This window comes from Sander lucioperca, chromosome 2, assembly GCF_008315115.2.
Source record: "Sander lucioperca isolate FBNREF2018 chromosome 2, SLUC_FBN_1.2, whole genome shotgun sequence".
NCBI classification, from domain to species: Eukaryota; Metazoa; Chordata; class Actinopteri; order Perciformes; family Percidae; genus Sander; species Sander lucioperca.
Genome location: NC_050174.1, coordinates 26327110 through 26353669, shown reverse-complemented (window position 1 = coordinate 26353669; position 26560 = coordinate 26327110). Strand labels below are relative to the sequence as shown.

At 39.7% G+C, this 26560-nt stretch overlaps 1 protein-coding gene across 1 annotated transcript in view; it reads right to left on the bottom strand.

Moving 5' to 3' along the window:
• Positions 1–26560, bottom strand: part of galnt9 (polypeptide N-acetylgalactosaminyltransferase 9) — a 115910-nt gene that overhangs the window by 1844 nt on the left and 87506 nt on the right. Inside the window, exons 7-9 of the mRNA XM_031300525.2 lie at positions 14359–14544; positions 12464–12601; positions 9924–10019 (exon numbers count right to left, since the gene is read on the bottom strand). Of these exons, the coding sequence (XP_031156385.1) occupies positions 9924–10019; positions 12464–12601; positions 14359–14544 (420 nt within the window). The remainder of the gene's footprint in view (positions 1–9923; positions 10020–12463; positions 12602–14358; positions 14545–26560) is intronic.

Here is a 26560-nt window from a genome sequence, read left to right as displayed (position 1 = left end):
GTCTTCCAATGCTTTATTGATGCAAAAACATGCTATATACATTTCTGTCACAATTTTTTTTTTTTTTCCGAAAACATCTTTAAAAGGATAGTTTGGATCTTTTGAAGTGGGGTTGTATGAGGTAGTCTTCTTATTGAGTGTGCTTTATATTTAGAATATTTCACTGCTTTACCTTGCCGTCAGACAGCCCTCTCCGACAGGGAACAGAAGCTGTTGTATACACCTACGCTGTCTTTAAAGCCACCAGACTCGTTTGACAAAAACATTTATTTTACCTTGAAGAAAACGGAAGTTTCTGGTCTGCTGCTGCCTCTATCGGATTAGTAGTAGTAGTAGTAGTAGTAGTATTAGTAGTAGTAGTAGTAGGTAGTTGGTTTGTGTTATTATGTGACTCTGGTGTTTTAAAAGGGTTAGGAACTAACAAAAGTAACAAACGAACCGATCGAGGCAGCGGTAGACCAGCAACTCCTGTGTTCTACGAGGTCAAATTACTTTTTGTGAAAGGAGTCGGGAGGCATTGAAGAAAACAATATAATGGTTTCAGTTCCTCGTCTTAAAGGCACTGTTTGACAGCAAGGTAAAGCGTTACCAATATACTGAATTCATATCAAGGTCTGGGTTTGTAATCAATTCTGAATGGCTGCAGGGTGTCCATTACAAAGTGATATAGGACACCTCATAAGAAGTTCTGGTGAAACTGACTGTTTACCGTTCTAAATGAATGCGCTACTGTACATTAAATGAAAAAGAAAATGTGAAAATGTTATTTCCAACACTGAGTGTGAGCCTTCAGGGCCTCGTCCTCTGAACACCACAGGATGGCGCTAACACACAAGCTGCAGGAAGTAAGTTACACTACCCCTCTGATCTTGTGGTACTTTGTTTCACAGCGATCAACTCTCATCCCATTCACTGTTGACTTCAGGCTGTGGCCGACAGTACACACGGCCTATCATTTGTTTGTGAAAGTCTTTATTGATTTGGGAACAATACCATGGCTGGATAGCTACAGTAACTTGGCTTGTTGGTAAACATACTATCAAATTATATTTTAATTTAATTTAATTATATTTACACTATGTTATTGACTTTGAATCTTGCTAGCATAACGTTAGCTTTCTGGCTCGTAGCTCTCTGAGCCAAAGGGTTCTATGAGTTGAGTGGACTAAAAACATCTCCCGTTGCGAGGCGTGGCGAGTTGGATCTAAGGTCTGTCCTATTTACTGGAGCAGTGAACCACATTTGCATTGCATAAAAAGCTTATGGGATGGGAATGATTGTTCCAGGTTTTAGTCAAACCCTCAGTTTTTGGGGGCTTTTCCGCCTTTAATTTTTGACAGGACAGCTAGGTGGGAAAGGAGAGAGAGAGAGAGGGGGAAGACATGCAGGAAATCGTCACAGGTCGGATTCGAACCCTGGACCTCTGCGTCGAGGCATAAACCTCTCAGTATATGTGCGCCTGCTCTACCAACTGAGCCAAAAGAGACACAAACCCTCAGGTTTTACCAGGGAAACAGAGTTATTGTTTGAAAAAACTTTAGATTTTGATTTTAAAATGCATTAAAATATAAATGAATGGTATTAAGAAAATTGTATTTGGCAAGTGACCATGGTATAAGTAGATTAATGCCCTTTGAGGTGTCCCTAATCATATAATTAATGGTAATTCTGGCATCACCGTCATCCATTAGTTCCTGATAATGGACAACTCGTCAGGCATTAACTCTTACGCACACTTAAACAGATATAGATTTTTTTTTTAGATGGTCCTTCTTGCTGCAGCCCATGCTGCCCCCGTCCACAGCAGTACATTTCTTAGCATCCTTGTTAGGACTCCTGTCTGCTTCTCCAAACGTCCGCCATCTACTATAGGTAATACACAGACTATTGATATGTAACTCATAAAACCCCACTTCAAAAGATCAGAACCAACCCTTTAAGAACAAAAAAGGGTTTGACTAAAAAATTAGATTAAATATAAGCACATTTTTGACCCCATTGCAAACGCAGACCTTATTGTGGTCACATCCTGTTCAAGTACTTTTGTCAGTCAATTTCAGCATGCAAAATCTCTCCAAACTGATAAATCTTTTTCTGAGTGGATGTTTTTTGGAGCATGGATAGATAAACTAGAGCTGCAGTAAGTGGCCTGTGTGGGTGTTGCTCCTTGTGAGAAGAGAGACTGCAGGTGGTATTTAATCCAATGTTCTGCCCTAAAGAGCCACTTGGAACAAATAGGAAAACAATGAAGCACCACTTTGTGTGTCACTCAAAGCTCACTGGAGCTGGTTGGGTTGTTTATAAGGATGCTGATAAGAATAATTATTTGGATTAAGGTGTGTCAGACAATTACATAAACATATTTCAAACTCAGTCTAATGCGAGACCAAACGCTGTGAGCTTATTTTTCTCCAGGTGGCAGCCTAAAGGTCATTATTACAGGCAGTTTGATTGAGAATTCTTCATGAAATTTTGAATTGCTGTCTTGGGTCTTTCGAGGTTATAACGCTCTAAGCAGATTTATCATGGTGTAAACTATGACTGGGCGCAAGGAAAAACCCATATAATCCCCACTAATACCTGTTTACAGCTCAGTCTGGCAGCCTTTTATACGCTAATACATTTAAAATGGGACCATAACAAATAATTAACACAAGGAAATGATTCTGCCAAGCCAATTAACCTGTGCCTCATGCAGCAACATTAGATGCTCCATTGCCTTCCTGCAATCCTAAAAGTTCTGCAGCCACTTCCTGGAGGTCAAGCTAATCAGTTTCTTAATTATAACATTAATGGTGCAACGCTGTGACAATGTCAATACACAATGTGAGTGTTTGTACATTGTATTGGGTTGTAATCTCCACATTTCTATCTTTCTTGTACCTTGCTCCACCAGGAAGTTATGAATAAGTATTTGCTACAGATTATAACAAACATCTTAAGAAGGGCTTGGCTTGGGGCCTCAACCCTGGACCTAGCACATGTCCTCTCCATATGAGGCCATGGTCTACCATGGGAATCTGAGTTAGCTCCCAACCTCTGCACAAACCTCTAAAGGGGAGACTTAAGAGGCCTCACAGCATAAGCGGTGCACAGGGTGTCCATCAGCACCATGCACACCCAAGTGCACTACACATAGCTGGGATTCCTTGTGGGAGCAAACCATTCCTTTTCAGTCTGAGGGCCCTATTTTCGTTGCAGCAGCAAACAGCGCAACAAGTTGTTGTTAAAATTTTGGTGAAAATTGGGTCTTGCATATTGCGTATATTGAGAATAGGCACACTTTTTGGTGAACAGCAAACTAAAAACTTTATGCAACAGCACAGCTATAATGGAATAATGATTAAAATGTAAAAAGTCACAGTTAGTGAGTAAAGCAGTGTGCATCGTCCTTTAAATAAGGCCCTGTCCACACGAACACAGGTATTTTCAAAACCACATCTTTTTCTACACGGTTAGGCCGTTCGTCCACACGCGAACGCAGTATCAGGTCACTGATAACGAACCTTTTTGAAACCTCCTGCCAGGGTGAAGAGTTTTAGAAACTCCGGTTGCATTGGTGTCGTGTAGCCGGTGAAAACAGTGATTTTGGCTTGTGACGTCGGAGTGTGCACTGTTGTCTCCTTTGTTTGACATCAGATTGTGCGCCGCTATCACCTTTGTTTACATGAGACGAATCTCTGCAATGGCAGACGTAGCTAAGATATTGCTGCTAATAACTGTGCTAACAGGGCTTGTTACATACATACAGATACATGCACACAGTTCTCCCATTATATTGCGGAACAGAGGCATCAGAATGCAATACTCCGCAAGTCACTGCTTATGACTACACTCCCATGACACAGAACTCGCTGCCATCGGGCGAGACGGACGAGACCCGGTCGGACCTCTACGGGGTATGGCTTAACGGTTAGGGTTATATCGCCACCTGTTGGTTTGGCGTGCTCTTGACAGCACTTGATAGCGTGTTTTTACGTTTTCATGTGGACGGAGGTTTTTTAAAACCTTGCTTGTGTGGACGAGATTTTTTTTTTAAATTGCTAAACGACAGTGGTCACAACCAAAGCCACATGTGCAAAACTCTAACCACAGTCTGCATTACCAACAGTCACCTGAGCTAAACAGTTCACATCACCTGCTAAACTCATTCACAGCAACACAACTCTTCACACACACTTAAAACAGGCTCAGTGCAGCCAAACACTCAGAATAATCCTCATCTAGATAACACATACACTGTCACTGAGAACACACTGAGTAAAAACACTAGCATCAAACACCAATACAGAAATTAGAAACCTTTCATCTTTACAGTTTGAATAATTTAAGTGACTTCACACTAATCACTATTTTCTTTAAAGAAATCCTTTCACATGAAATGTTTTATTTTATAGCATACCAGTTTTTTTGCTTCAATAGATATATATTTTTATTTTGTCTGTAGTAATTTACTGGGAAAAAAGTTACAAACTAAAGGTATGTAAGAGTAACAAAGAATAGTGTGACTAATCCTGCCTCTCTCCAGCATCAGGCCACAAGTTTTCATCACATTGAATGTCCTCTCTTGCCATGCACCTGCATCATCTATAAACACAAATCAATGTGGTGTTTCCATTGCTTCCAACCTCCATTATTTTCTGAAAAACAGTAAGTTTACTGTAGTAAAGGTAGGTTTTTTTTTCTGCGTTTCTTTATAGCTGTGTATGTAACCTCAGACATCTTACCTGGACATGTTGGGATCTTTGCTCTTTTACGTGTTTACTGTTTCTCTCGAACGGTACAATGTATTACTGTTTCATTCTTATTTGGTGTTTTATATATATATATATATATATATATATATATATATATATATACACACACACACAGTATGTGTTCACTAAAACACTAAAACAATGAATCTCCTTAGGCTTTCAGCTGAAATTGCAATCAGCAGTGTTTGAAAATCACCTCTCAACACATTAGACTTGTCGCTATTCTGCCTGTTTATGCGGGAAACACGGATTAACGGGGCTCGTAAATCCTGTCACAGCCTCCTTTTAAACTCTTATAATATTGCTTTATTAATATTGCTGTTTCTGATTTATTGTTAAAATGCTTTATAATGCAAACGCTTCTGGCAAATCAATTATGATGTGCTGTGTTCGTTAGCGATGTGTGATGCAGTTGAAGTGAAGCTGAAATGGCTTTGGATTGACCAAACATTCTTTTACAGCTTTTATTTCTATTGTCTGCCTCTGGTTGCAGATATGTGGTGCTGTGGGTTCACATCATACAGCTGGCACAGTTGTTACAGAGCTATGAGACCAGTGATGTAACTGGCTGAGAGTGTATTTAATATAATAATATATAATAAGAGTAGTCACCTTGAATATTAATAGTTAACACAAGTCAAGATCCCCACTCAAATCTCATTAACAGAAAATCTATGGAAAAAGATGCATTATTTACTTTAACAGACTGCTGTGTGTGTGTGTGTGTGTGTGTGTGTGTGTGTGTGTGTGTGTGTGTGTGTGTGAGCGTGTGAGCGCACTGATGCAGGCTTTGTAGCTATTCCACCATTCTTTCAATGCATTACATTATTGGACAAAGGTGAGGCATTATCCATGATGGAAATTTCCACTGGGAGAGCCAGCAGAGAGAGACTCATTTCTCAGAAGCACAATGAAGAACTATTCTGGCCAATTATATTTAGTCATAAGTAAATGGAGCAATGGTTAAAAAAAAGGAATGCAAAAGCACAGCGTCCCACCAAATCGAATTTGGCCCCGCTTACAGTAATGTTGGTCGTCACTGTAATGTAATGATACAAAGACACAAAATTCATCTTCATTTGTTTATTTCTCCTGAGGTTTACGCTTAAAAGAGTCAGTGAGGCTTTACATTACTGGACCCCACTGAGCTCTCTGTACAGGAGAAGAGGAGATGCTGCTGCTGGCCTCCTTATTATAATACTCCCTTCCGTGACAGATAATGAACGTGTGACTCAATAGAAGCAGTCAGGAAAGCTAGCAAATGGACGAAAGATTATGCATGAATAGCATTTGCATGATGTGCAGGAATAGCGCTTTGTTTCACAGCACAAAAACAGGACAACAACCTCCCACCCACCCAGTGCCATTTGTCCTGGTATCTATTTAAGTAAAGGTTATGCTGAGCACACATTCTTTTTTTCCTACAGCATCTGCCTGCATATTCACCTAACTACATGCAATCTCACTTGGGAGTGGCCCAGTTTTCCTGTGTTTACTGAGCAGCTCAGATAGAGCTGTTGGTGATGCGCAATTGTACTTTGTATGGTAGTACAGTCACAACACTGTCTGTTGCAACTTTTCCCAAATCCAGGATACACAACCTACTGACATCACTAAGCCAGTGAAAACATTTAAACACATTTGAACTAGTGTGAAGCAGTGTGAAGATTTGTTTTATTGTAATACCAAACTCCCAAGAGCCTTATCATGTGATTATTTTACTATTCTTTGACATCAATACAGATGTCCAGTAAGATATACTGTAAAGTATATACTGTGTAATTTGGACTTTCTCTCCGTTTTAAAGAAATATGTCCGTAACTAGTTCCATGTGTTTCTCCAATTTTGTTTTATCAAAAGGACAACATACATTGGTCTTCCTGTCAGCTGTTATGAAAGTTATTTTAATGAAATTATAAAGTTTTTTTGTCTTCAGGTCTTCAAATAATTCAAAATGTTTTGCACAGGTGAAAATGAAACAAATGACATACAGACAATGAAAATGAGATGCAGAGAGATGAAAATAAACACATAAATATGCTTATTGATTACTTCTACCTAAATATTATGAAACACAGTCAAAACATATCTTGTGTCATAAAAAACATCTTTAAAACAGAAATGGAATTGTTTTGAAAATATGCTTTGCAAGACTTTAAGGAAGATGTAATTCTGACTGAATGAGAAAATGAGTTGCATAAGTTAGGACCCCTGTATGGGATTTAAAATGAACTTCTGCTTGTGAGATGTTGGGGAGATGAAGATTACATGACTGGTTGAATACGAATACATTTGTGAATTTGGTTTGAAATTATGTGGAAGATTTCCTTCTTTAAATTGCATCTTGTGTATAAAAGTACATATTTAAAAACATAAACATCATGAATTGTAAGAAGACGAATTGCGCGGGGGGGGGGATGACAATGAGGTGCGAGAGTTTAAGTGGGTTGCAATTATAGCTAAGTGTTTTTGGAGTAGCATCATTTTATGTAAATATGTGAAAATTGTTCTCGCCCACATTGTGTTGCAGCACGACAAATAAGGATAGATTAAAGAATAAAAAAGGGCATGAAGACAGAGTCCACAAAAGAACTTCCTTTGCCAGTTATACCAATTTATTTGGTTAGTCTGTACTGACACAATCTGTGTGTTCGCTCCAACTCGAGACCTCATTGGTTATGATTGAGAGAAATGGCATGGCTTACTTGACTTATTATTCCCAAGTAATATTTGTAATACATTTTTTGCAATATGTCCTATACCTGTTTATGTGATCCTCAGTGCCCAACACTGTATATTTAAACACATATTCAACTTTAAATGCTGATATAGAGTATATGTCAACACTGCTGTATCTGAGCATGTTGACGTGAAGTGCTTCCAGTCTCATTTCATTCATTCTCTAACTATAATACCCTAAATCTGTTTGGAATCTTTATCGGTTCTGCAGTAGCTTTAAGTGCTAATCAAACAAGACAGGAGGCAAGAGGCAGCCGTGTCATGTTCCCCTTTGAATGGAAAAAAGACAGATGTTATATGATTTAATGTGGCTGCTGCACATAGATTACTATATATATATATATATATATATATATATATATATATATATATATATATATATATATATTAATCATTTGATGAATGAAGAACCATCCCCTGGGCTGCAGTAGGAGCATTCAGCTTTATAACATGAAATGATCTAGGTCTTTAAGAATGTCAACAGTGATATGGATCAGTTTTCAGTTTTTAGTCATAAGTCATATGTGGTTAACACAGGGTCAACTGTAAAATGGAATGTATTGGATGAGAGAATGGGTCAACTCAGCAATATAAGGCATCAAGAGCACTAGTCATTAGGGGTGTAACGGTACGCAAAAATCACGGTTCGGTACGTACCTCGGTTTTAAAGTCACGGTTCGGTTCATTTTCGGTACAGTAAGGGAAAGAAATGCAAATATTAAACTGCAGGTTGTTTATTACTATAAACTTTTTTTTAACAATTTGTTTACACTTTTTTAAACACTTTTTAATAAAATATAATAAATAATATATATATAAAATAAAAAAAAGAATAAGAAATAAAATACTGCCAACGGGAGCTGCGTTTGAATTACGGTTGTTTTTTTCCTTGTAGTAGTGATGTTCACACTCTTTTCAAGTGCGTTAACAAGTTTGAAGTGTTGCCAGAAACATACCCGATCATTCCTGAGCAACGTCGGCACACTGCTTTCGTCTTATCGACTAGTCTTTGTTCGTTGACGTATTTCACTGGGAAACCGAAGTGTTCCCAAACAGGAGACCTTAATGATATGGGTGGCTCTTCAAGCTCCGGCTTGTCCGTACTGTCTATGGGCTTGTCTGCATTGGCCATGACACTAGCTAGCGAGAGGCTGGGCTAAAGCGTGCTGCGTAACCGTGTGTTGTACAGCGCGCGGTGTGTGATTATTATTTTTTTCCCCAAACCACTTCAGCGGAAATCCCGCCCTGCAGTCGATTTCATTGGTTTAGGTTACAGTGACGGCGGGTAGGTTTAGAGATCAGTGTTTGGTGTAGGCAATCTGTACAGTGATTGACATATTGACATGACCAATGAAAACTTTAGAATCAGCTGCAGGGCGGGATTTGCGCTGAACGCGGAGACTTCCGCCACTTAATATGTTCGTGTGGAAATACGAAAATTGACCTATGTTCCGCACACAAAAGATTGCATTCGGTGCACATGCGCACCTTACCGAAAGCCCTGTACCGAAACGGTCCAGTACGAATACACGTACCGTTACACCCCTACTAGTCATATAAAAGTAAAATAAGAAAAAAATTAAAATGACAATAACTTGTAAGATAAGATGGGATGACAAAAAAAAATTGTGTTGATTATTAAAACAAAGGGTGGGACCTCTTGGTTAAAGGGGCTGTACTTAATATTCAAAACATTAATATAGCAGCAAACAAATATTTGCTATCTGTAAAGATATGGTGGAGTAATGGCGTCCTGAGCAGAGAATGAAGTCCCACTCTCTCTGGGTGTGTTGTAACCTCAGTTTCTCTGTTCTTTGTTTTGTATGTAGGTATTTCACGTATTAGGGAACGGTCTGTGAGAGCCATGTGGAGGTTATCAAGCTGTTTCCTTTCAGTATTTTGAGTACAGCCCCTTTAATGTAGATTTATAATTCACTGTATTTACAATTTATTGTAACTACTTGGTGATTTGGGGTATCATGTCATAATCTGCCCTCAGTGTGTCTTGGTTGTGTCCTAGCTGTTCACTTAAAAGCTTAAGTGGGGATGTGTGGGAAGTCTATAGTTCTGTTAAATGAGAAGCAATCAGGCAAACATATTTCTCTCTATAGGCCTGTTGCTACCACCACTTTTTGAACAAAAATGTATAAAACGTCTATGGGTCTTAAAGAGGAGAGTAATTACACCACAAGCATCCTGAGGAGAGTCATCAAGTGTTAAAATGCAGAATATGTTGATTCATAAATCTAAGAATGAGTTAAACACTTTTTGTAAAAATCTACACAATACATGGACTAACTGACTGACTGACTGAGTGACTGACAGCTTCACTAATTGCATTATTGACTGATTGCCTGATGAACATGGTTGCTTAATGAACACAGCAGTGAACATGGACACACAAACAGTTGATGAGTCCGGTCTGACCTGGGAGGACATGCCGTGGCAGGGGTAGAGGATGGCTTTGTCATCGTCCTCAGCACCCTGGTCCAGGCAGTAGCCGCTAGCTTTGCTGTTCCTCACCTGAAAGACAACACAGAAGGTACAGGTACCTTATGAATGTTTGAATTTTTAAAGAAAAGACTACGGCAGGACTTAGGAAGAGATGAGACAGAAGGTTTGAGTACGGTAGGTGGCAGGTGTATTGGCATCAGGATTAAAAGCTGTTTTCTATAAATAATCTTCCACTGTTCTGATCACTCTCATATCACTTCAAGACTGTATGAAGCTACAGCCTACCAGCACCTCTGCAGCTGAATTCTCTAGGACAGTGTATCTCAAATGGGGGTAGGCTACTTTGGAGTACTGCAGGGGGTATGTGAAATATTTGCAAAAATGCTAATTAAAAAATATGTCATGCATAATTACTAAACTAATTTTACTATAATAACGAATGAATTAAGTGATGGATTCTAAACATATGAAATGTAGCATTTAAATGTTTTTGTTTGAAAAAGGTTTTTGTTTAGTGAATCTATCACTGCCAGCGCTGTATTGTACCTCTTTATATAGACTTTTTTTTTTGAACTGTTTTTCTTTATATAGAATTTTTAAAAGCAATTCAAAGGGGGTACAATATTGAAAAAAGTTTGAGAAACACTGCTCTAGGAAGTCATTGCCCAGCACACTTTTTCTTTTTTTAAAGATTATTTTTTGGGATTTTCTGCCTTTGTTTGACAGGACGGCTAGGTGAGAAAGGGGGGGAAGACATGCAGGAAATCATCACAGGTCAGACTTGAACCCTGGACCTCTGCGTCAAGGCATAAACCTCAAAGTATATGTGCGCCTGCTCTAACCACTGAGTCAACCCGGCCACTCTAGCACACATTTTGTGGGTTAGCCACTCCCTAACATGGGATGAGGCAGGTTTTGAACTAACTGACACCCCTCAAGCTGATGAGAGATGAGATCCTCACCTCCATCATCATTTTATAAAGAGAGCAGCATTTTGGTAAATACGCTCAATTGGTTTTCTTTTGTTAAAAAGCAATTCCATGACATGGGTAAACATTAAATATTTTACACGATTGGTCAAATTTGAAACATTCTGACTATAAGTAGGAAATATAGGTATAAATTAAGAAGCTTATGTAAGTCAAACTCTATTATATATTAAGGTGTTGGAGATAACAAAAAATGTTGCTCAAAAATTGAACTGCTCAAAAAGTACTTCCTGGTAAAGCTTGTGTGGTTACACTTGCCACACAATTGAATCTGAAAGCAGATCAATTGTTTATTTCCCTTGAAACTGACTCATCATTTCCTTCCTGTGTGCATGTTACACCACCTCCTGTCTATCAGACCCACTGTGGCTTGTTCACACAGCAGTCTTAGATCATCTCAAAGTGATAGCCTGGCCGTGACAAGATATTATCATGCAGTGACCAGTCCCACTTCTGTCTCTCCCTCTCCCCCAGGCCTCCAGATGGTAGTGTGCATTGAGCATGAGCTTGGGTTCTGTGTGATTTGAATGCATATGGCTTCATTTCCAGGTTGTGACATATCTATCATGTGCTGTTGTCAGGGAAGGTTCCACTCGGCTAGTCTGGTCAGCATGGCCGAGCGCGGCGCTGATGCTCAGTGACAGATGAGATTCACTTCTGCGGCGGCGGCTGCGGCAACACAAGGCTTGTCGACAGGTCTAAAATAGTGCCACTTAAGTGGCTGCCGCTCTGAGGAATCCATTAGCTGGGTACCAGCTCTAAAGCAGATGGCAGGGGAAACCAGGGGAGAGCAAATTCACATAGCTCTGATGAATCTAAAAGTTAATTTTGATGTATTCTGACATTGCATTTGCAGAACATATTGATTTGTCAATGTTTTCCATTGTTGAAATCGATATGACGAAAAAATGGCGCGTTTCAGTGTCTGACTCTGGAGTGTGTTCAATTCTTTAACCTGTCATAACCCTGTTTTCTTCCCCCACTGTGCTGAGTGCGCAGCCAAATCCAAAACAATCAACTTGGAATGGAAAACTGATACGTGTTTAATTAAAACTCATTTTGAGGAAATTGCATCTAATCCTGTGTGGTGATGCTGCATTGCTATAGCAATGAGATACCTGTACCTGAGACCGGCTACAGTGAACTCATATTTATTTGCTTTAAAGTGGAGCTAGGGTATGAGCCTGTCACTGCAATGATGCTTAACTGTTTATCTACACATATTAGTTTGTGTTTGACCACCAGGGTTTTTGTACAAATTACAACAGATATCAATGAGCTGCTGATATATGTCTTTCTCAAAAAGAAACAGAAGTCATGGAAAATATCCTGATGATGCACAGCTCATAAATTAATAACATTCTCACCAACTCATTTTCTGTATTTATCATCTGTAGAATCAAATTAGCTGTCTCAGGATATGCATTCTCTTTAAACCACAGCTCTGTAATAGAATTACAGATGATGATATAGCAAAATTAACATGCCGTGTTTTTCCAATAATCCTGTTAGCAAGTATCTCACCTCGCCATATGTGATGGTGTTGTTGTAGATCCGCATCTCTGGGTAGACGTGCTCAAGGTACCAGCGAAAACTCCGACATTGCAGCCTTTTCCTTAAGGCCAAGCGCTCAGAGACATCCCCGAAATCAACCCCAGGGTTCTATCAATGAACGGTACAATACAAAGAGGAAAAAAAAGATCTTAGCCAGCGGGCACTTTACTTAAGAACCGAGTGAGAATACTAGCTGCTGGAGGAATGGAAGATGCAAGAGTGTTGAGGTGCTGAGAGGACACAACAAACATTTAGTTAAGCAATGGATAGATGCGCCTGTCATGTGGGACCTTTATTGTTTTTTCATTAGACATGATCTGTGCTGAGCAAATTCTAATCAGCTGCTTAATTATGAGCCCTCACGGCCCTGTCTGCCTTATGGATGTGGCTTCCCAGATTGATTAGGGGAATGCCTAATAGCTGCACTGCATTGCACAGAGGCCTGACACACACACACACACACACACACACACACACACACACACACACACACACACACACACACACACACACAAGCCCATATCAGTATGTGCACTGCTTAAATGTGCATGAATATGCAATTAAACAGACACTCTGTATAGCCATAGAAAATATACACTACATGCATACAGCCTGTAAGGACAATGGATTTCCATAGAAATTGATATAAAGGCATGCGCATGCACACGCACACGCACACGCACACGCACACGCACACGCACACGCACACGCACACACAGTTGTCTTAATACCAGACACTGTTTCCAGGCGAATCCTCCTCATCAGTTTCCCTCTCTGTAGGAGTCTACAGCCAGCTGCTGAACTTATTGTCAACATTTCTTAATAACGAATTCTAGATAAAAATGTCCACTTTTTTTGTAAATTGACACTAACAAATGCATTCAATTTCAGTGAGATGTTTTTTAGTATTTGGACTTGGTGCTGGCCACTATGGTGAATCATAAAGCCTTCCCCCACAAAAGTAATTGTGCTCTCAGTGGGTACCTCAGACAATAACAAGAATCTGTGATTGTGTGTATGGGCAGGTTGGGTAAGAGAGAGGGAGAGAGGGAGGGGGGTAGATGGAATAATCGTAGCATTAGGTCTTTGTACTGTACACAAAATAACTCTGCGCCACAGGACAGCTGGGGTAATAACGTGCCATGCCACTGCGTTTGTAATTACACTGCAGAAGGGATGTGGCCTGATTGGCTAGTTTGTCAAATGTGCCCCCCCACCCCCTCCTCCTCAACATGTCCTCCATGCTGCACTCACACAACGTTTACAGCATTTCCCCAGCTGGTACTTCCTACCTGCACTTAGTGAGTTCTCATGTAATGATGTTTGTGCCAAATTTCTAGACGACATGCAGGCATCAGCAGCATACCAGACCTGTGTGTGGCTGCTACACCGCCGCTTATTGTTTTGTTATGAACAGCAGTGTGTTGTTTCGGGGCAGCGTTCAGAGGCCTTCACACTGATGTCCTTTACTGACAATCATCTCATTCTGTGTGGCTGAGAGGCAATTAGGATTCAATATTAAACTCTTTGTTAATAAAAGTAGCTGTTTATTATTTTGCAGCAAAGACCCTTGAAAGCAATTAAACTAAACTGATGTGTATGAAAATAAGCTGATTAGACATCGAGGCTCATTTCATTCACTCTGTATGGAGTGAGACTCCACTGCTTCCTCTCTCTGCCTTTGCTCTGCTGCCAGTGTGAAGGTCAAATGGGATGAAATCTGAATTTTGAATTTCTATTGATTAGTGTCCCTGGAGACCCAGGCGGGCTGCATGTCTGAATGAGCAAGTGCGAAGGGAAGAGAGGGAGCAAAGGGAGCTCAGGGTTTAAAGGAAGGGAGTGATCGCAGACGGAAAAAAACTCACATTCATGGGAATGTTCCAGGCCATGTAGACGTGGGATTTGTATTCATCCATCCACACCTCGGCGGCCCGCAGGGCATTGCGCTTAGCGTAATAATCTATGTCATTGTTGTAGGGCTTCTTGGTGCGCTCGATGTGAGCCACTCTGGCACATGGCAGGACTTCCATACTCCCTCCACACTGCCACACCTAGACAGCAGCAGGAAAGAGAGAGTCCATGTTTCAATCAAATGTGGATTCACAGAGGAATGTTTTACTTTTTAAATATACATGAACATAATGGAAATGAAGGGTGCTTTATTTCCACTGTCTGTGTGCAGTGGTAATTAAACTCCTTCACAGCTATTGCTTTCCAAAAGTGTGGGATCAGCTTAATCACAAATCCGATAATTTTAAACTCAACATCACAAAGTCCCAAAAAGTCTAGCACTCAGGACTTATGACTTCACCTGGACTCCAGCTATTTTAACTCAAAATCGACCTTCCCAAGGCCAAGATATGAAAAATGTGGCCAGAAAAAACAAATGCGATGTATTCATATTTTGGCCAAAATGTAAGGCTTTAAAATAACACTGATAAGGATTTAGAAATGGATTAAGTTGCAGGAGCGGTTTAAAAAGTTTTTTATAGATATATTGAGACTGTTTCTTCCTCAGTAAAGTGCATCTGACATGTAATCAAGCTGAAAACGTAGTCCTGAAAAAGAAACCAACCTGACTATCAGGCAGCAAAGGGATTAAAGGATTTATTTAAATTCTGGTTTATTACAATTTGGTTCTTACTTTCACAGTACTTTCACTCTCCCTATTGATCATGATAATGTACCCACAAAGTGAGATCTTGGAACACAGCAACAGTGCTTCAACAAAGTGCCAAGAAAGAGCTGTCAGAAAATCTGATAAATTGCAAACAAGCCAACAGTTTGGATAGATTCTCTTCACCACTGTAGAGGTGAAACCAAAAGAAGCTATAGCCCCTGTACAGGGGGTGTGCGGCCACAAATACACAAAATACTGAAGGTCAGTGTTGACTCCAGAGTTTGGTCTGTAAACAGTGACGGATGTTTGCGACCTTTTTAGCAACCCAGACACATTTCAAGATCGTAGCAATTTACTCAGTGAGTACAATCTAACTATTACCAATGGGAAGGATGGCCAAAATACCAAAATAACGATAATTTGAGGCTGCTTAACCAAAGCCCCTTTACAGCACAAGTCCCTTCTCCTTTGTCCATCCGCATGCTTTATTTGTTCAAAAAAGTACCTTTCTATGCAAACTCATTGCTAAATACACAGTTTCTATTTTTTAAGTGATTCTGCACAAATGAAAGTCAAATTTAAATAATGTGATATGTAGATAATAAAATAAAATATTGCTTTAAATAGTATTCTAGAGAATAATAGTAGTAAAGTGAATAAGCTTGACATTTTGACCACCCATCACTGTGGCTCTGAGGCTCTGGAGTTTATGAAGGAAAACACACACATATTCATATCTTGCCACTATTGAGAGCTCATTTAAACACAGGGATAAAGTTCAAACATGGTCTTCATTTATGCGTCAGTTGCATAATGTCCATAACTGGATTTGCTGTAGTCATCTGCCTTCTTATTCAGCTCACTGATTAACATATAAGATGTATGCACGGACACACAGAAATCTGCTATTAAATATTCCAGCTGCTCACAAAAGAGCCCAATCTACGAAACACAAAGTCCATCCCATAAACACAAAAGGGCGTGAACACTACATGGAAATCATCCTTTACAGGAACTGTTTCTAGTCTTACTTTAATAGACAGGTGTTACTGTCCGTTATTTCTGCTGAAGCCAGTGAAAGAGTGTGTGATAAATGGCTCTGTGAGCTTATAGCCCATAAATACAAAAGTCTGCTGAGAGTTGCCTATGACAACCAGAAAGTCCTGATACCATGAGTGCAGGACATATGACACAAGGAGCAATATATAAAGCCAGGCAGTAAATATTTGTCATATTGAAAAGCATCTATCACAGACAAACATATTGATTGATTGCAGACTCAGGGATGTTGTGACACTAGCCGACATACTCAAGGTAAGGAAATAGTGTCAGTCAAGTCATGTTGTTTCTCAGAGTGCAGCAAAAGATTTGAATTTTAGAAATTCTTTGTAAAATAAAACCCTCCATTGATACACAGTATGCAAATCTACAAATCTATGCCATGCTGTGGGAAAGTGGCCCAGAAGTTACACAGTCGCGCAACGCCATCAGAATGCCACAGCATATGGTAATGTCCTTCCAGCCGTACAAACTGCAGAGCCACTGGCACCCACAGTCTCTTAATGATGATCACCACAATGTGTAACAGATGTTCGGCTCCATTAACTTCTCTCTGAACCCAAAATCATAACCCCTGCATGGTGTTAAGGAGACTACTGCTGCAAAACTATTTTCTCAATTAAATCCAGAGCAGGGCAGGACTGTGTTGTGCTGACCATGTTTATTTAATGCCATGCAAGTAAATACAGATTCTTCTGCTTCAGGGCATGTTCACAATAATCATGTTTGTAGTGCTTTTATTCAAACGTTGCTCCCATAGTTATGTTCCTTTGGCCAGGCTAGAAAGGTACCATTGAAAGTATAGCAACAAATCAAAACATCAGGTGTTGTCCTTCTCCTCCTCATTCTGGGTAGTTCTTCTGTGCCGAGTGAGTATATTAAACAAAATACTGAACATGACCCCCAAATGCTCTGAAGATGATCATAATCTATTTTGAGAATTTTGCTCTCTCTGTTTTGTTTCTAAGAAACTAATATAGAGATGTAATCTTTAAAACAGGTCGATAATAAATACATAAATAAATAAATTAAAAGTTTTTAGCAAATGCTACTTAAATGGGAGGTAATAGTGTTTTTGTTAGACTATTTTCAGCCATGGATTAATACATATTTGGTGCTCTAGTGATTGTTTTTGGTAACTACTCAGTCTTTATGATAAATAAAGTGTTATTTGATTACTAAATCAAAATGATGAAAAAATAACATTAAGACCATCATCCAGCTCTGGTAACGCACAGCGTTGAAACAAGCTTAGCATTTGTTAAGATAGCAAAAAGCCCAATCAAATCACCAGAGTAAGCTCCTCTGGGCAGGCAAGATGTCTGACTCTGTACGCCTTAAGCCATATGGCCAAGTGTGCAGCATTAATGGAAATGAGACACTATTAAACATTTACCCAAGTCCCACTTATAATCATTTACATGCTTCTGTAGTGCTAAAGGGTGTATGATAGCTTTGGTGTAATTGTATGTAAATAAAGGCATCCATCCTCTGTTATTCTCTCTTACCCTGAAGCTCTTAATTGCCCCTGCTGTATCACTGGTGGTGGAGTAGTTGGCCGGGGCTGACCTAAGCTTAAACACCTCCATTGACTGGCTGACCCTTCATCTTCACTGCTGATGATCCACAGTGATCCTGGCCTGAAAAATCCATTAGTTCTTTGGAGTAGGCTTTGCCTGTTTTGCTGCTGCCCATGACAAGTGCTGCCCTTCTACAATAGCCTTCATGGTTGGTGCGTTTATGTGGGTGTAAGTGCAATACCAATTTAATGGTAAGTCTTTAGTCCTTGCAGATTCTACCCATCCCCTTTTGTATCACAGTAAGCTCTGTGTAATGCCGTCTTTCTTTGGTTTCTCTTTCCTGTTTAAAATCAATAAAATGTGTGTGTGTGTGTGTGTGTGTGTGTGTGTGTGTGTGTGTGTGTGTGTGTGTAGGTATCTATCTGTGTGTTAAGTGCTTTTGCACTCATGGATAATTGAAAAAGTGTATATGTGTAATTGCAGTTAGCAGTTTGCCCAGGACTAAAAGCAAATTGAAGATCAATATTTTGTCAACCACCATTTCCAGAAGGTCACAAACCTAATAGCTAACTAGGCTGGTGAAACAGGCTTTAGATTCTTTCTTTAGGTTAGGCTACACAAAGTGTCATTCAAAAGAAGCAACACTTTTTTTCAGTAATGAGGGAACAAATTATTTTCTTGTTTTTTTTCTTTCATATGGCAGCAGTTCACTGCACGCCATTATCACTGTACCTCTAGACAGCTGATAATAATAGTGTTTGACTGTAATCATCTCAATAAGCATTATTTATTTAAATGATATAGAACGACATGGTGTGCTACGAACCCCATGCTAAGTTAATTGCAAGAAACTATTTAATGAGATATCAAACAAAGCAAAATGCTATATTATCTGCCAATTTTGGTAGCTGTGGGTCTTCTGGGGATCCAGACACGTTCAGGGCAGAAAAAAGAGCTATTCTAAGAGTGTTCCAGTGCTGACAAAAAGATAGCATTGCTGAATAAATTTAGCTGCTGTAGCTTCTTACATACATACTGAGCTCTGTTCACCGCTGGCAGCAGGGCAGAGTCTGAGGGACTGTCTATAAGCCAACTATATGTTTTCTTCTATGCGGTTTACCTTGTTCGTCAATATCCCTCAGTAAAATTAGAGTGACTGATTATATGTGTTTTTACAATGTGCAAGCATGCATGATGGTGACAAAAACATTTCTAATGCTAAAATCACATCATGTCAGAAGAGGTGGATGAACAGAAAGCTTTCTGTTGGACCTCCCATGTATAACTTGACTTCACATGTATAACTACATAACATCAAAGGTCTGGATTTGAACAAACCTGTGTGCCACTAGTAATAAATAGGCCTACAAACTGTTGCGGTTAAGAATAAGCTCATCATTGAAACTGTTTTAAACAAAGATTTAAAAAGTATCATACTCAACCAGATGTGCTAGTCGCCTTCCACAGCATGATATCAGTCATTTCTTTTTTAGCAAGACTACCAGTTGGAAACAGTCAAAAAGGCAAACAGTATTAACTTCTGTTAGGCCCAGCCAAAAGGCCATCCAAAATTGAAATTCTGGCGGTGTGCCTAGTCAGGATATTCAGACAACTACTTGATCCAACAGTTTCTCCATTAGTGGGAATTTAGACCTTAAAATAACCCTCAAGAGGCAAGGGGCTGCATGGGGTGGGCGTGTTGCTTCAGGTACCAATGAGATGATGAAATACGGTCCAGGAAGTTCTGAAGTTTTGAAGACTTATTGGAGGCCAAAACATGAAAAAGCAGTTCAAAATGGTACGACAAAGGACAAAAGTGAGTGTTTTGTACTGTTTTCTTTTCCAGAGACAAAACCAGCATTAAAAAGAATCTGGGCTCTGGGAAATCGTGACAACATTTCTTCACTATTTTCAGAATTTTTACAAACCAAACAATTGATTAATTAATAGAGAAAATGATCAACCAGATCAATCCAAAAGGACAATAATAAATAGGGACTGTTTGTTATTTAAGGTGCCACCGGAGGAGTTTTGTGGCCTCTAACCTAAAGAGACTTGACCCTCCCCTCGTCAGTAATAATTTTCCTATAACCCTCCAAAATGATATGAAAAAGAGGCATAACCCTCCCCTTCTGTGGAAGTTTGCACTTAGCAAAGAAGTACAGATGCCATTTGATTTTTACAGCCATGAGTACAGGAGTTAACCTCTGCATTCTCATCTTACACAACACACTCCTCTGTTATGGTGTGGTGGCCATTTCAGTAGATTTACTCACTAACATTGTTGTGGAAACACAATAAGCATGGAAACTAAATGCACACTTACTTACTTACTTACTCATCTAGTAAACTAGTATTCATATGAAATAAAACAATAAAACATTGAGACCATTCAGCAAAGAACACTGGGAAATAATAATTCAACACTGGTTGCTATGGACTTGTCACTAGGCTTCGTCATTGTATATTTTAGCACACAGGTAAAGGTGCCGAAGCTGAACATTATATTCCAAAACACATATGTTTATTTTTAAAGCAGATTTTAAATTTCATTGTAACAATTTCACAATTCGCCCTTATGAAATCCAATCGCGGCACGGCTGTCTTAGAACGCAATAGACAGACGGTGGCGGAATGCCCCGACACTTAAATTCAACTAAAATGTAACAGTGAACAATCAGTGTTCGACCTACAGTCTGTTGAGATGCCTCTCCAAACTCACCATAAAACGTTAAGACACGTTAAGAAAAAAGATCTTTTGATATAAAGATATTTTGCCGTAATCCAATGACACGGAAAAAAAAGTAATCCACAGCGATCAGTAGATCCACAAAAGGGTAAATGACACGGTGTATCCAGCAAGGCCGATACGAGCGTCACATTCACCAGCCAGCTCCAAACAGGTGAACGAGGTGAACTTCGCCGTTTAAACAAAGTGGAATAAACGTATAAAAGTCCAAATCTACACAAAACCCGCAATCAATTAGTAAGCTGACATCACATGTATATACATGGCATTTAGAAAACCTTTATTGCAAGGTTGGCACAGCAAGATGTCCAGATAGTGCAACAGTAAGTTTCCCCCCCCCCAGACTAAAAAATGTTGGGTGAAACAGTTTTTTTAGGCTACATATTTTTACTTAATTAGTTCATTGTCTTAGACTTGGAGCCTGCCCTGTTCACTATTTACTGGATTGCACCATCCCCTCCACAGTGTATTTGACAGTTTCGCTGTACATGTGGAATGTGTAACGGAGTGGAAAGACCGATTCAATGCAATAGAGAACATCTAGTTACATTGTAACCTTTATTCTCTGAGTCCAGAGACTATCTGGTGATGTGGCAAGCTAACCACAAACCCCTAACTTTACAGCAGGGATGAGGGGAGATAGGGACAGAGGTAAATTTCTTCCTTGATTTAACAGCAAACAACCTGACACAAGACATCTGCATCGAGTCAACTCTGCCGTTGAGGATCATCAGTGCTGATGTGATCTTTATCACCGATCTGATGCTGTGGAGTATAAACAGGACAGCAGATTGCTGGCTCCAACAGTGCGAGTTAGATTCCAGTACTGCTCATGACTCTATCCTGCAGTCTGTGTCTTCATAACCAGGGCTTTAAAGCATTAGCAAAACAATACGTTTTCAGATCGTCATGAAAGACATAATAAGGATGCATGTGCTTTTGTGTTTTGGCACATGAAAATATATCAACACCATGCTGAGAGCACCTCTGCTAATGACATGGTCTCACTGTATGTTATTTTTTGCAAATCATTGAACTGCATTTGGAATCATTCACACCATCTAATCTGAGTTGTTCTCTACTAAGCCAAATGTTATCTGCTTCTGCACTTACTAATACAATTGCCTCAATATTTAAATAAATTAGTATACAATAATATCCTCCAAACACATGGAATACAAACATGAAAAAAATTCAATAAGATGCTATTTTGCAGGGGAAACCAAGCTTTAAAAGGGGGGAAGACATGGTGCAGTTATTTATTGCCTTTAAATATTCTAATTACATTACATTACATGTCATTTAGCTGACGCTTTCATCCAAAGCGACTTACAATTGCTATATGTCAGAGGTCGCACTCCTCTGGAGCAACTAGGGGTTAAGTGTCTTGCTCAGGGACACATTGGTGGATGTATTGCAGTGGGAATCGAACCCAGATCTCTCACACCAAAGGCATGTGTCATATCCACTGCGCCATCACCACCCACCCACTAATATTATGGAAATAAAATAAATACCAAATAAATACCAAATCAGATTGTTTTAATCTTTTACCTCTTAAGACATCCCACATAGGTCCTCAGGACTGCATTTTGCACAAGTTCATTTGGCACTGACCCTTCATAAAATTGCAGCCTGCATAATTAAGAGGAAGCACTTAACACAGAGCACTTTGATGTAGTGGTAATGTAATTGCTAATTTAATTTAATTGTCTCTGTACATGCAGTTAGTTAATTGCAGCTGGGCCATTTGCGTGATAAGCTCCACGGGGCTACAAACATTAGCCATAAAAAGCATATACGCTATTAACAGCAGTAAATAGGTTTCCATCAGCGCCATTACACAATACAATCAATAAACTAGGAAAATTCAGCACGTAGAGGCTTATGACAGGAATAAAGACAGGCTTTGGGTTTAAATGTGCTGTAGGTAGGATTGTGAAGATCCAGGACTTAGCTAAAGAATTTGAACATCGACAACTTCTCAGTCCCTCAGGTGTGGACGGAGGAGATTTCAGGTGCTGTTTGACCTTCTGATAAGTACTTCTGTTGGAGTATTGGCCCTTTGAAAATAGCCCAATTTTCAGTGCAACCTTTACTGAAATTGCAAGGATGATATTATTTGAGGACTTTCAGTCAGGAGTTAGAATGCATCATAGCACAGAGACGACACTGGTGAAAATTACTAACAACCTTCTAACTGCTTCAGACAAAGGACTTGTCTCCGTACTTGTCTTACTAGATCTTAGTGCTGCATTCGACACTATTGACCATACCATCCTGTTACAGAGATTGAAACATTTAGTTGGCATTAAAGGAATCGCACTAAGCTGGTTTAAGTCCTATTTCTCTGATCAATCTCAATTTGTTAATGTTAACGATGCATCCCCCAGGTATGCTAAAGTTAGCCATGGCGTTCCACAAGGCTCAGTGCTTGGACCAATTCTATTCACCTTATATATGCTTCCTCTAGGCAATATTATTAGGAAACACTCAATTAACTTTCACTGTTATGCGGATGACACCCAATTATACCTATCAATAAAGCCAGACGAAACCAGACGAAAGCCAAACTTCAAGCATGCATTAATGATGTAAAATCCTGGATGACCTACAATTTTCTAATGTTAAACTCAAACAAAACTGAAGTTATTGTGCTGGGCCCTAAACACCTCCGAACCTCATTATCCAAAGATAAGGTATTGCATAGTCGTCAGATTCATCTACCATATAACCAATGATATAATCAAAGTAAAGGGAGGCAGGCCAGTACAGCCCGATCCGGCAGGGGTGAGTTCTAGCCCGACCAGGCTCCTCTCCTTAAACTTGACTCTCCTAGTTATGCTGTTATAGTTTTAGACTGCCGGGGGACTTCCTTCCTTTGGCACACTCTCTCTTTCCATCTGTGTGCATCCATGTCCCAGAAATGCTTGTTACTAACCTAGCTCTGGGGAGCTTATTCTCCGGAGTCCTTATGTGTTTCTTTTGCCCAACATGTTTCCTTGGATTAGGTTGGCACCTACAGTAAATCATGATTGCAGCTGTTCCGGTGGTCCTGCTCCATGCCCTGCTATGCCATGTTACACCCTGCTATGCTCTGCAGTGCCCTGCTACGTCCTGCTGCGTCCTGCTACACCCTGCTACGTCCTGCTATGCTCTTGTTCCATGATCTTTATTATGACTATTATTGCCACTGTTCATCACACCCTCAATCGACACCGTCAGACACTGCCTACCAAGAGCCTAGGTCTGTCCCAGGTTTCTCCCTAAAAGGAAGTTTTTCCCACCACCCAAGGTTTCTTCCTAAAAGGAGTTTTTCCTCACCACTGTCACACTAAATGCTTGCTCTTGGGGGAATTACTGGAATTGTTGGGTCTTTGTAAATTATAGAGTGTGGTAAAGTGTCCTGAGATAACTCTTGTTATGATTTGATACTATAAATAAAATTGAATTGAATTGAATTGATATTACCAATTTTTTTCTGAGTCAGTGGTCAAAATAGAAAATAGGGCAGAGGAGACGCAGCAACTGAGCAGCTAAGAACCCAGATTGAGATGATGAAAGGGAGTGCTGAGGTCATGCAGACAATGTAATGCCAGACAGCCGACATATTTGAGAGACAGCGGGAAATTACCCACCAGCAACAAGCACAGGGCTCAGGTTTGCCCAGATGAGTGTAGCAGCAGCCTGGGGTCAACCAGAGTTCATCTCCACTTTTCTCAGCAATCAAATCTCCACCACAAACAGATACCAATAGGTGTGAAGATGTGTGGTGATCTAATTTTAACCATAACCGACAGAAACATTATCTGGAGCTATTTTACAGCTCACTGACGGGAGGCCTGATTCATTGGGTTTACAGTATTTATCTATTGATTGCCATAACGCTTTAAAAAGCCTTCCGATCATTCAAATTTCACACACATCAGATTACTGACATTTTAGAGTCATGGTGCTGGAAACACATAAGGCATCAATGCTTGGCTATAGATATCTAAGTATATTTCTATTATTTATCCTTATTTATTTACCCTTATTCGAGTTACAGTGGTCAAAGATGCTTGGTATTAAAAAAAGGAAACACCCTCAACTGAACTTTACTTATTCTGGTCAAAAAAAGTTTGAGAACTATTCACAATTTAACAAAAGAACAAGGCTCTTTGTTGTATTTGTCATATTGCTGATTGAAATGTCACAGCAGCACTGGTTCACTGGGCGGCATTAATTTACTGCCAATCTACCTGCTCGCTTGAAGTTTCTTCGCAAAACATCATGAAAATACATTAATTATTCCTGCCATTTGTTCCTCTCCATATGGAGCAGAAGATAATTACCACTGTGTCATTACTGCACTGTTGGCCGAACACTGGGAATTAACTTATTAACTTAAATACAACTCATCTCTTTACTTTCAAACAGCTTCATGTATTAGTATTCCTCTCAGCTACTGTAGTGTGGTGTCTTGTGATTATGGAAACTTTAGGCAACTATGTGGTCTGGTCTCTGTTTAAACATTATAAATAATGTTACTATAAGTAAATAAATCTAAATATTTATTTAACAGGCTCAGTAAGTGACATTTCAAAACCTGAAGGGATAATCTTCCCGCCCTATGCCTGCTGCATTCAAAATTGATTGTGCACAATTATTAATCCAGCAGCTCTCGGTTCTGGTACTTGAGTACACATCCAAGATGATTTTCTGTCCTATCAGCTACTTAATAACATTCATCTAAAATCCAAGGTGTTAAGTCGGTCCCTGACTAGACGGCAAGAAAACCAGAAAGGCTGTAATTCTTCAGAATTAAGATTGAGAGCCACTACATTATCAATGCCCACAAAATATTAGCACGGCATCGCCAGACTATTTCGTCTAGTCTGGAACCTCTCAGTTCAGAGACAACAGATTTTTATTATTTTATATATTTTTAGTTTGAATGCAACAACCCAATTGTCTTACACAGATCATTGCAAACTCTGGTTAGCACAACTTAAAGAGTGAATGCCCAGAGTCAGCTGATTAGGTTGGGGAAAAGAGAGAGAGAGAGAGAGAGAGAGAGAGAGAGAGAGAGAGAATGAGAAACATGGATGTCTTGCTGAATGAACGTTTGCTAAGCTTCATTAGATTCTAAATGAAAAACGCTTTATATATTCTGATTAACTGTGTCACAGGACTACCTTCATGTTCCCACGGAAATGTTCACTATTAATGTGGAAGAAAGCCATCTCCAGACTTTCTGTATCCACTTGAGATAATGAGTTGTGTGCGCTTGGTTGCATGTGGGGAACTTTACACTTCCCCCGTTTTAATTGAAATACTTGCCACTCTGCAGTCTCTATACCCAAGGGATGTCTTTTTGCAGTATATTATCCCAAAAAGTCTCACCCAATTCAAAGAAATGCCAGGAAATGCTAATTAAGAGTGCAGGCCAACCAGAATGCATGTTTATATCTTCTCTTATCCTTTTTTTCAGGTTATGGGGAGAAAGAGATTTAAGGGCAACTATTATAGAGCATTTTCAGGATAATACTTGTATTTTGTGTTTGTACTAGAACATGTTTACATGCTAATGTTAAAAAAACCACTTTATTTTTCTCATACTGTCCATGGCTGCTGCACCTGTATTCACCCTCTGTATGTAGGAGCGCCTGTCTCTTTAAGCCCCCCTCCTGAAAAAGCCTAGTATGCTCTGATTGGCCAGCGCGCTTCCTGAAAACTCCGGAGCCTCTGCTCCGTGTTTCACTAGTTAAAGCTGGAGCTACTGCAACAGAGTATAGCAGGACTTTGTACCGTGAAAAATCACCAATAAATGCTTCTAAACCAAATATTACACAACCAGACATGTCCCAGCAGTAAAGTGACCCGAAATTGGGGAGAAATGACCAGCATTGGCCGCCAAGATTACAACTATCTCGCGTTAGCATGCAGCTAACGTTACTTAATATTTAGCACTGGGCAGACGTTAGATTGTAGTGGAACGAAGCAGCACTTTCTACAGTCAAAAATCGCAGATAAAGGCTTTTAAACCAAATACTACATAACCGCAAATGTTTTAGGAGTAATGTGACCCGGAATTGGGGAGAATTTAACAACACTAGCAGCCAAAATGCCATATTTTA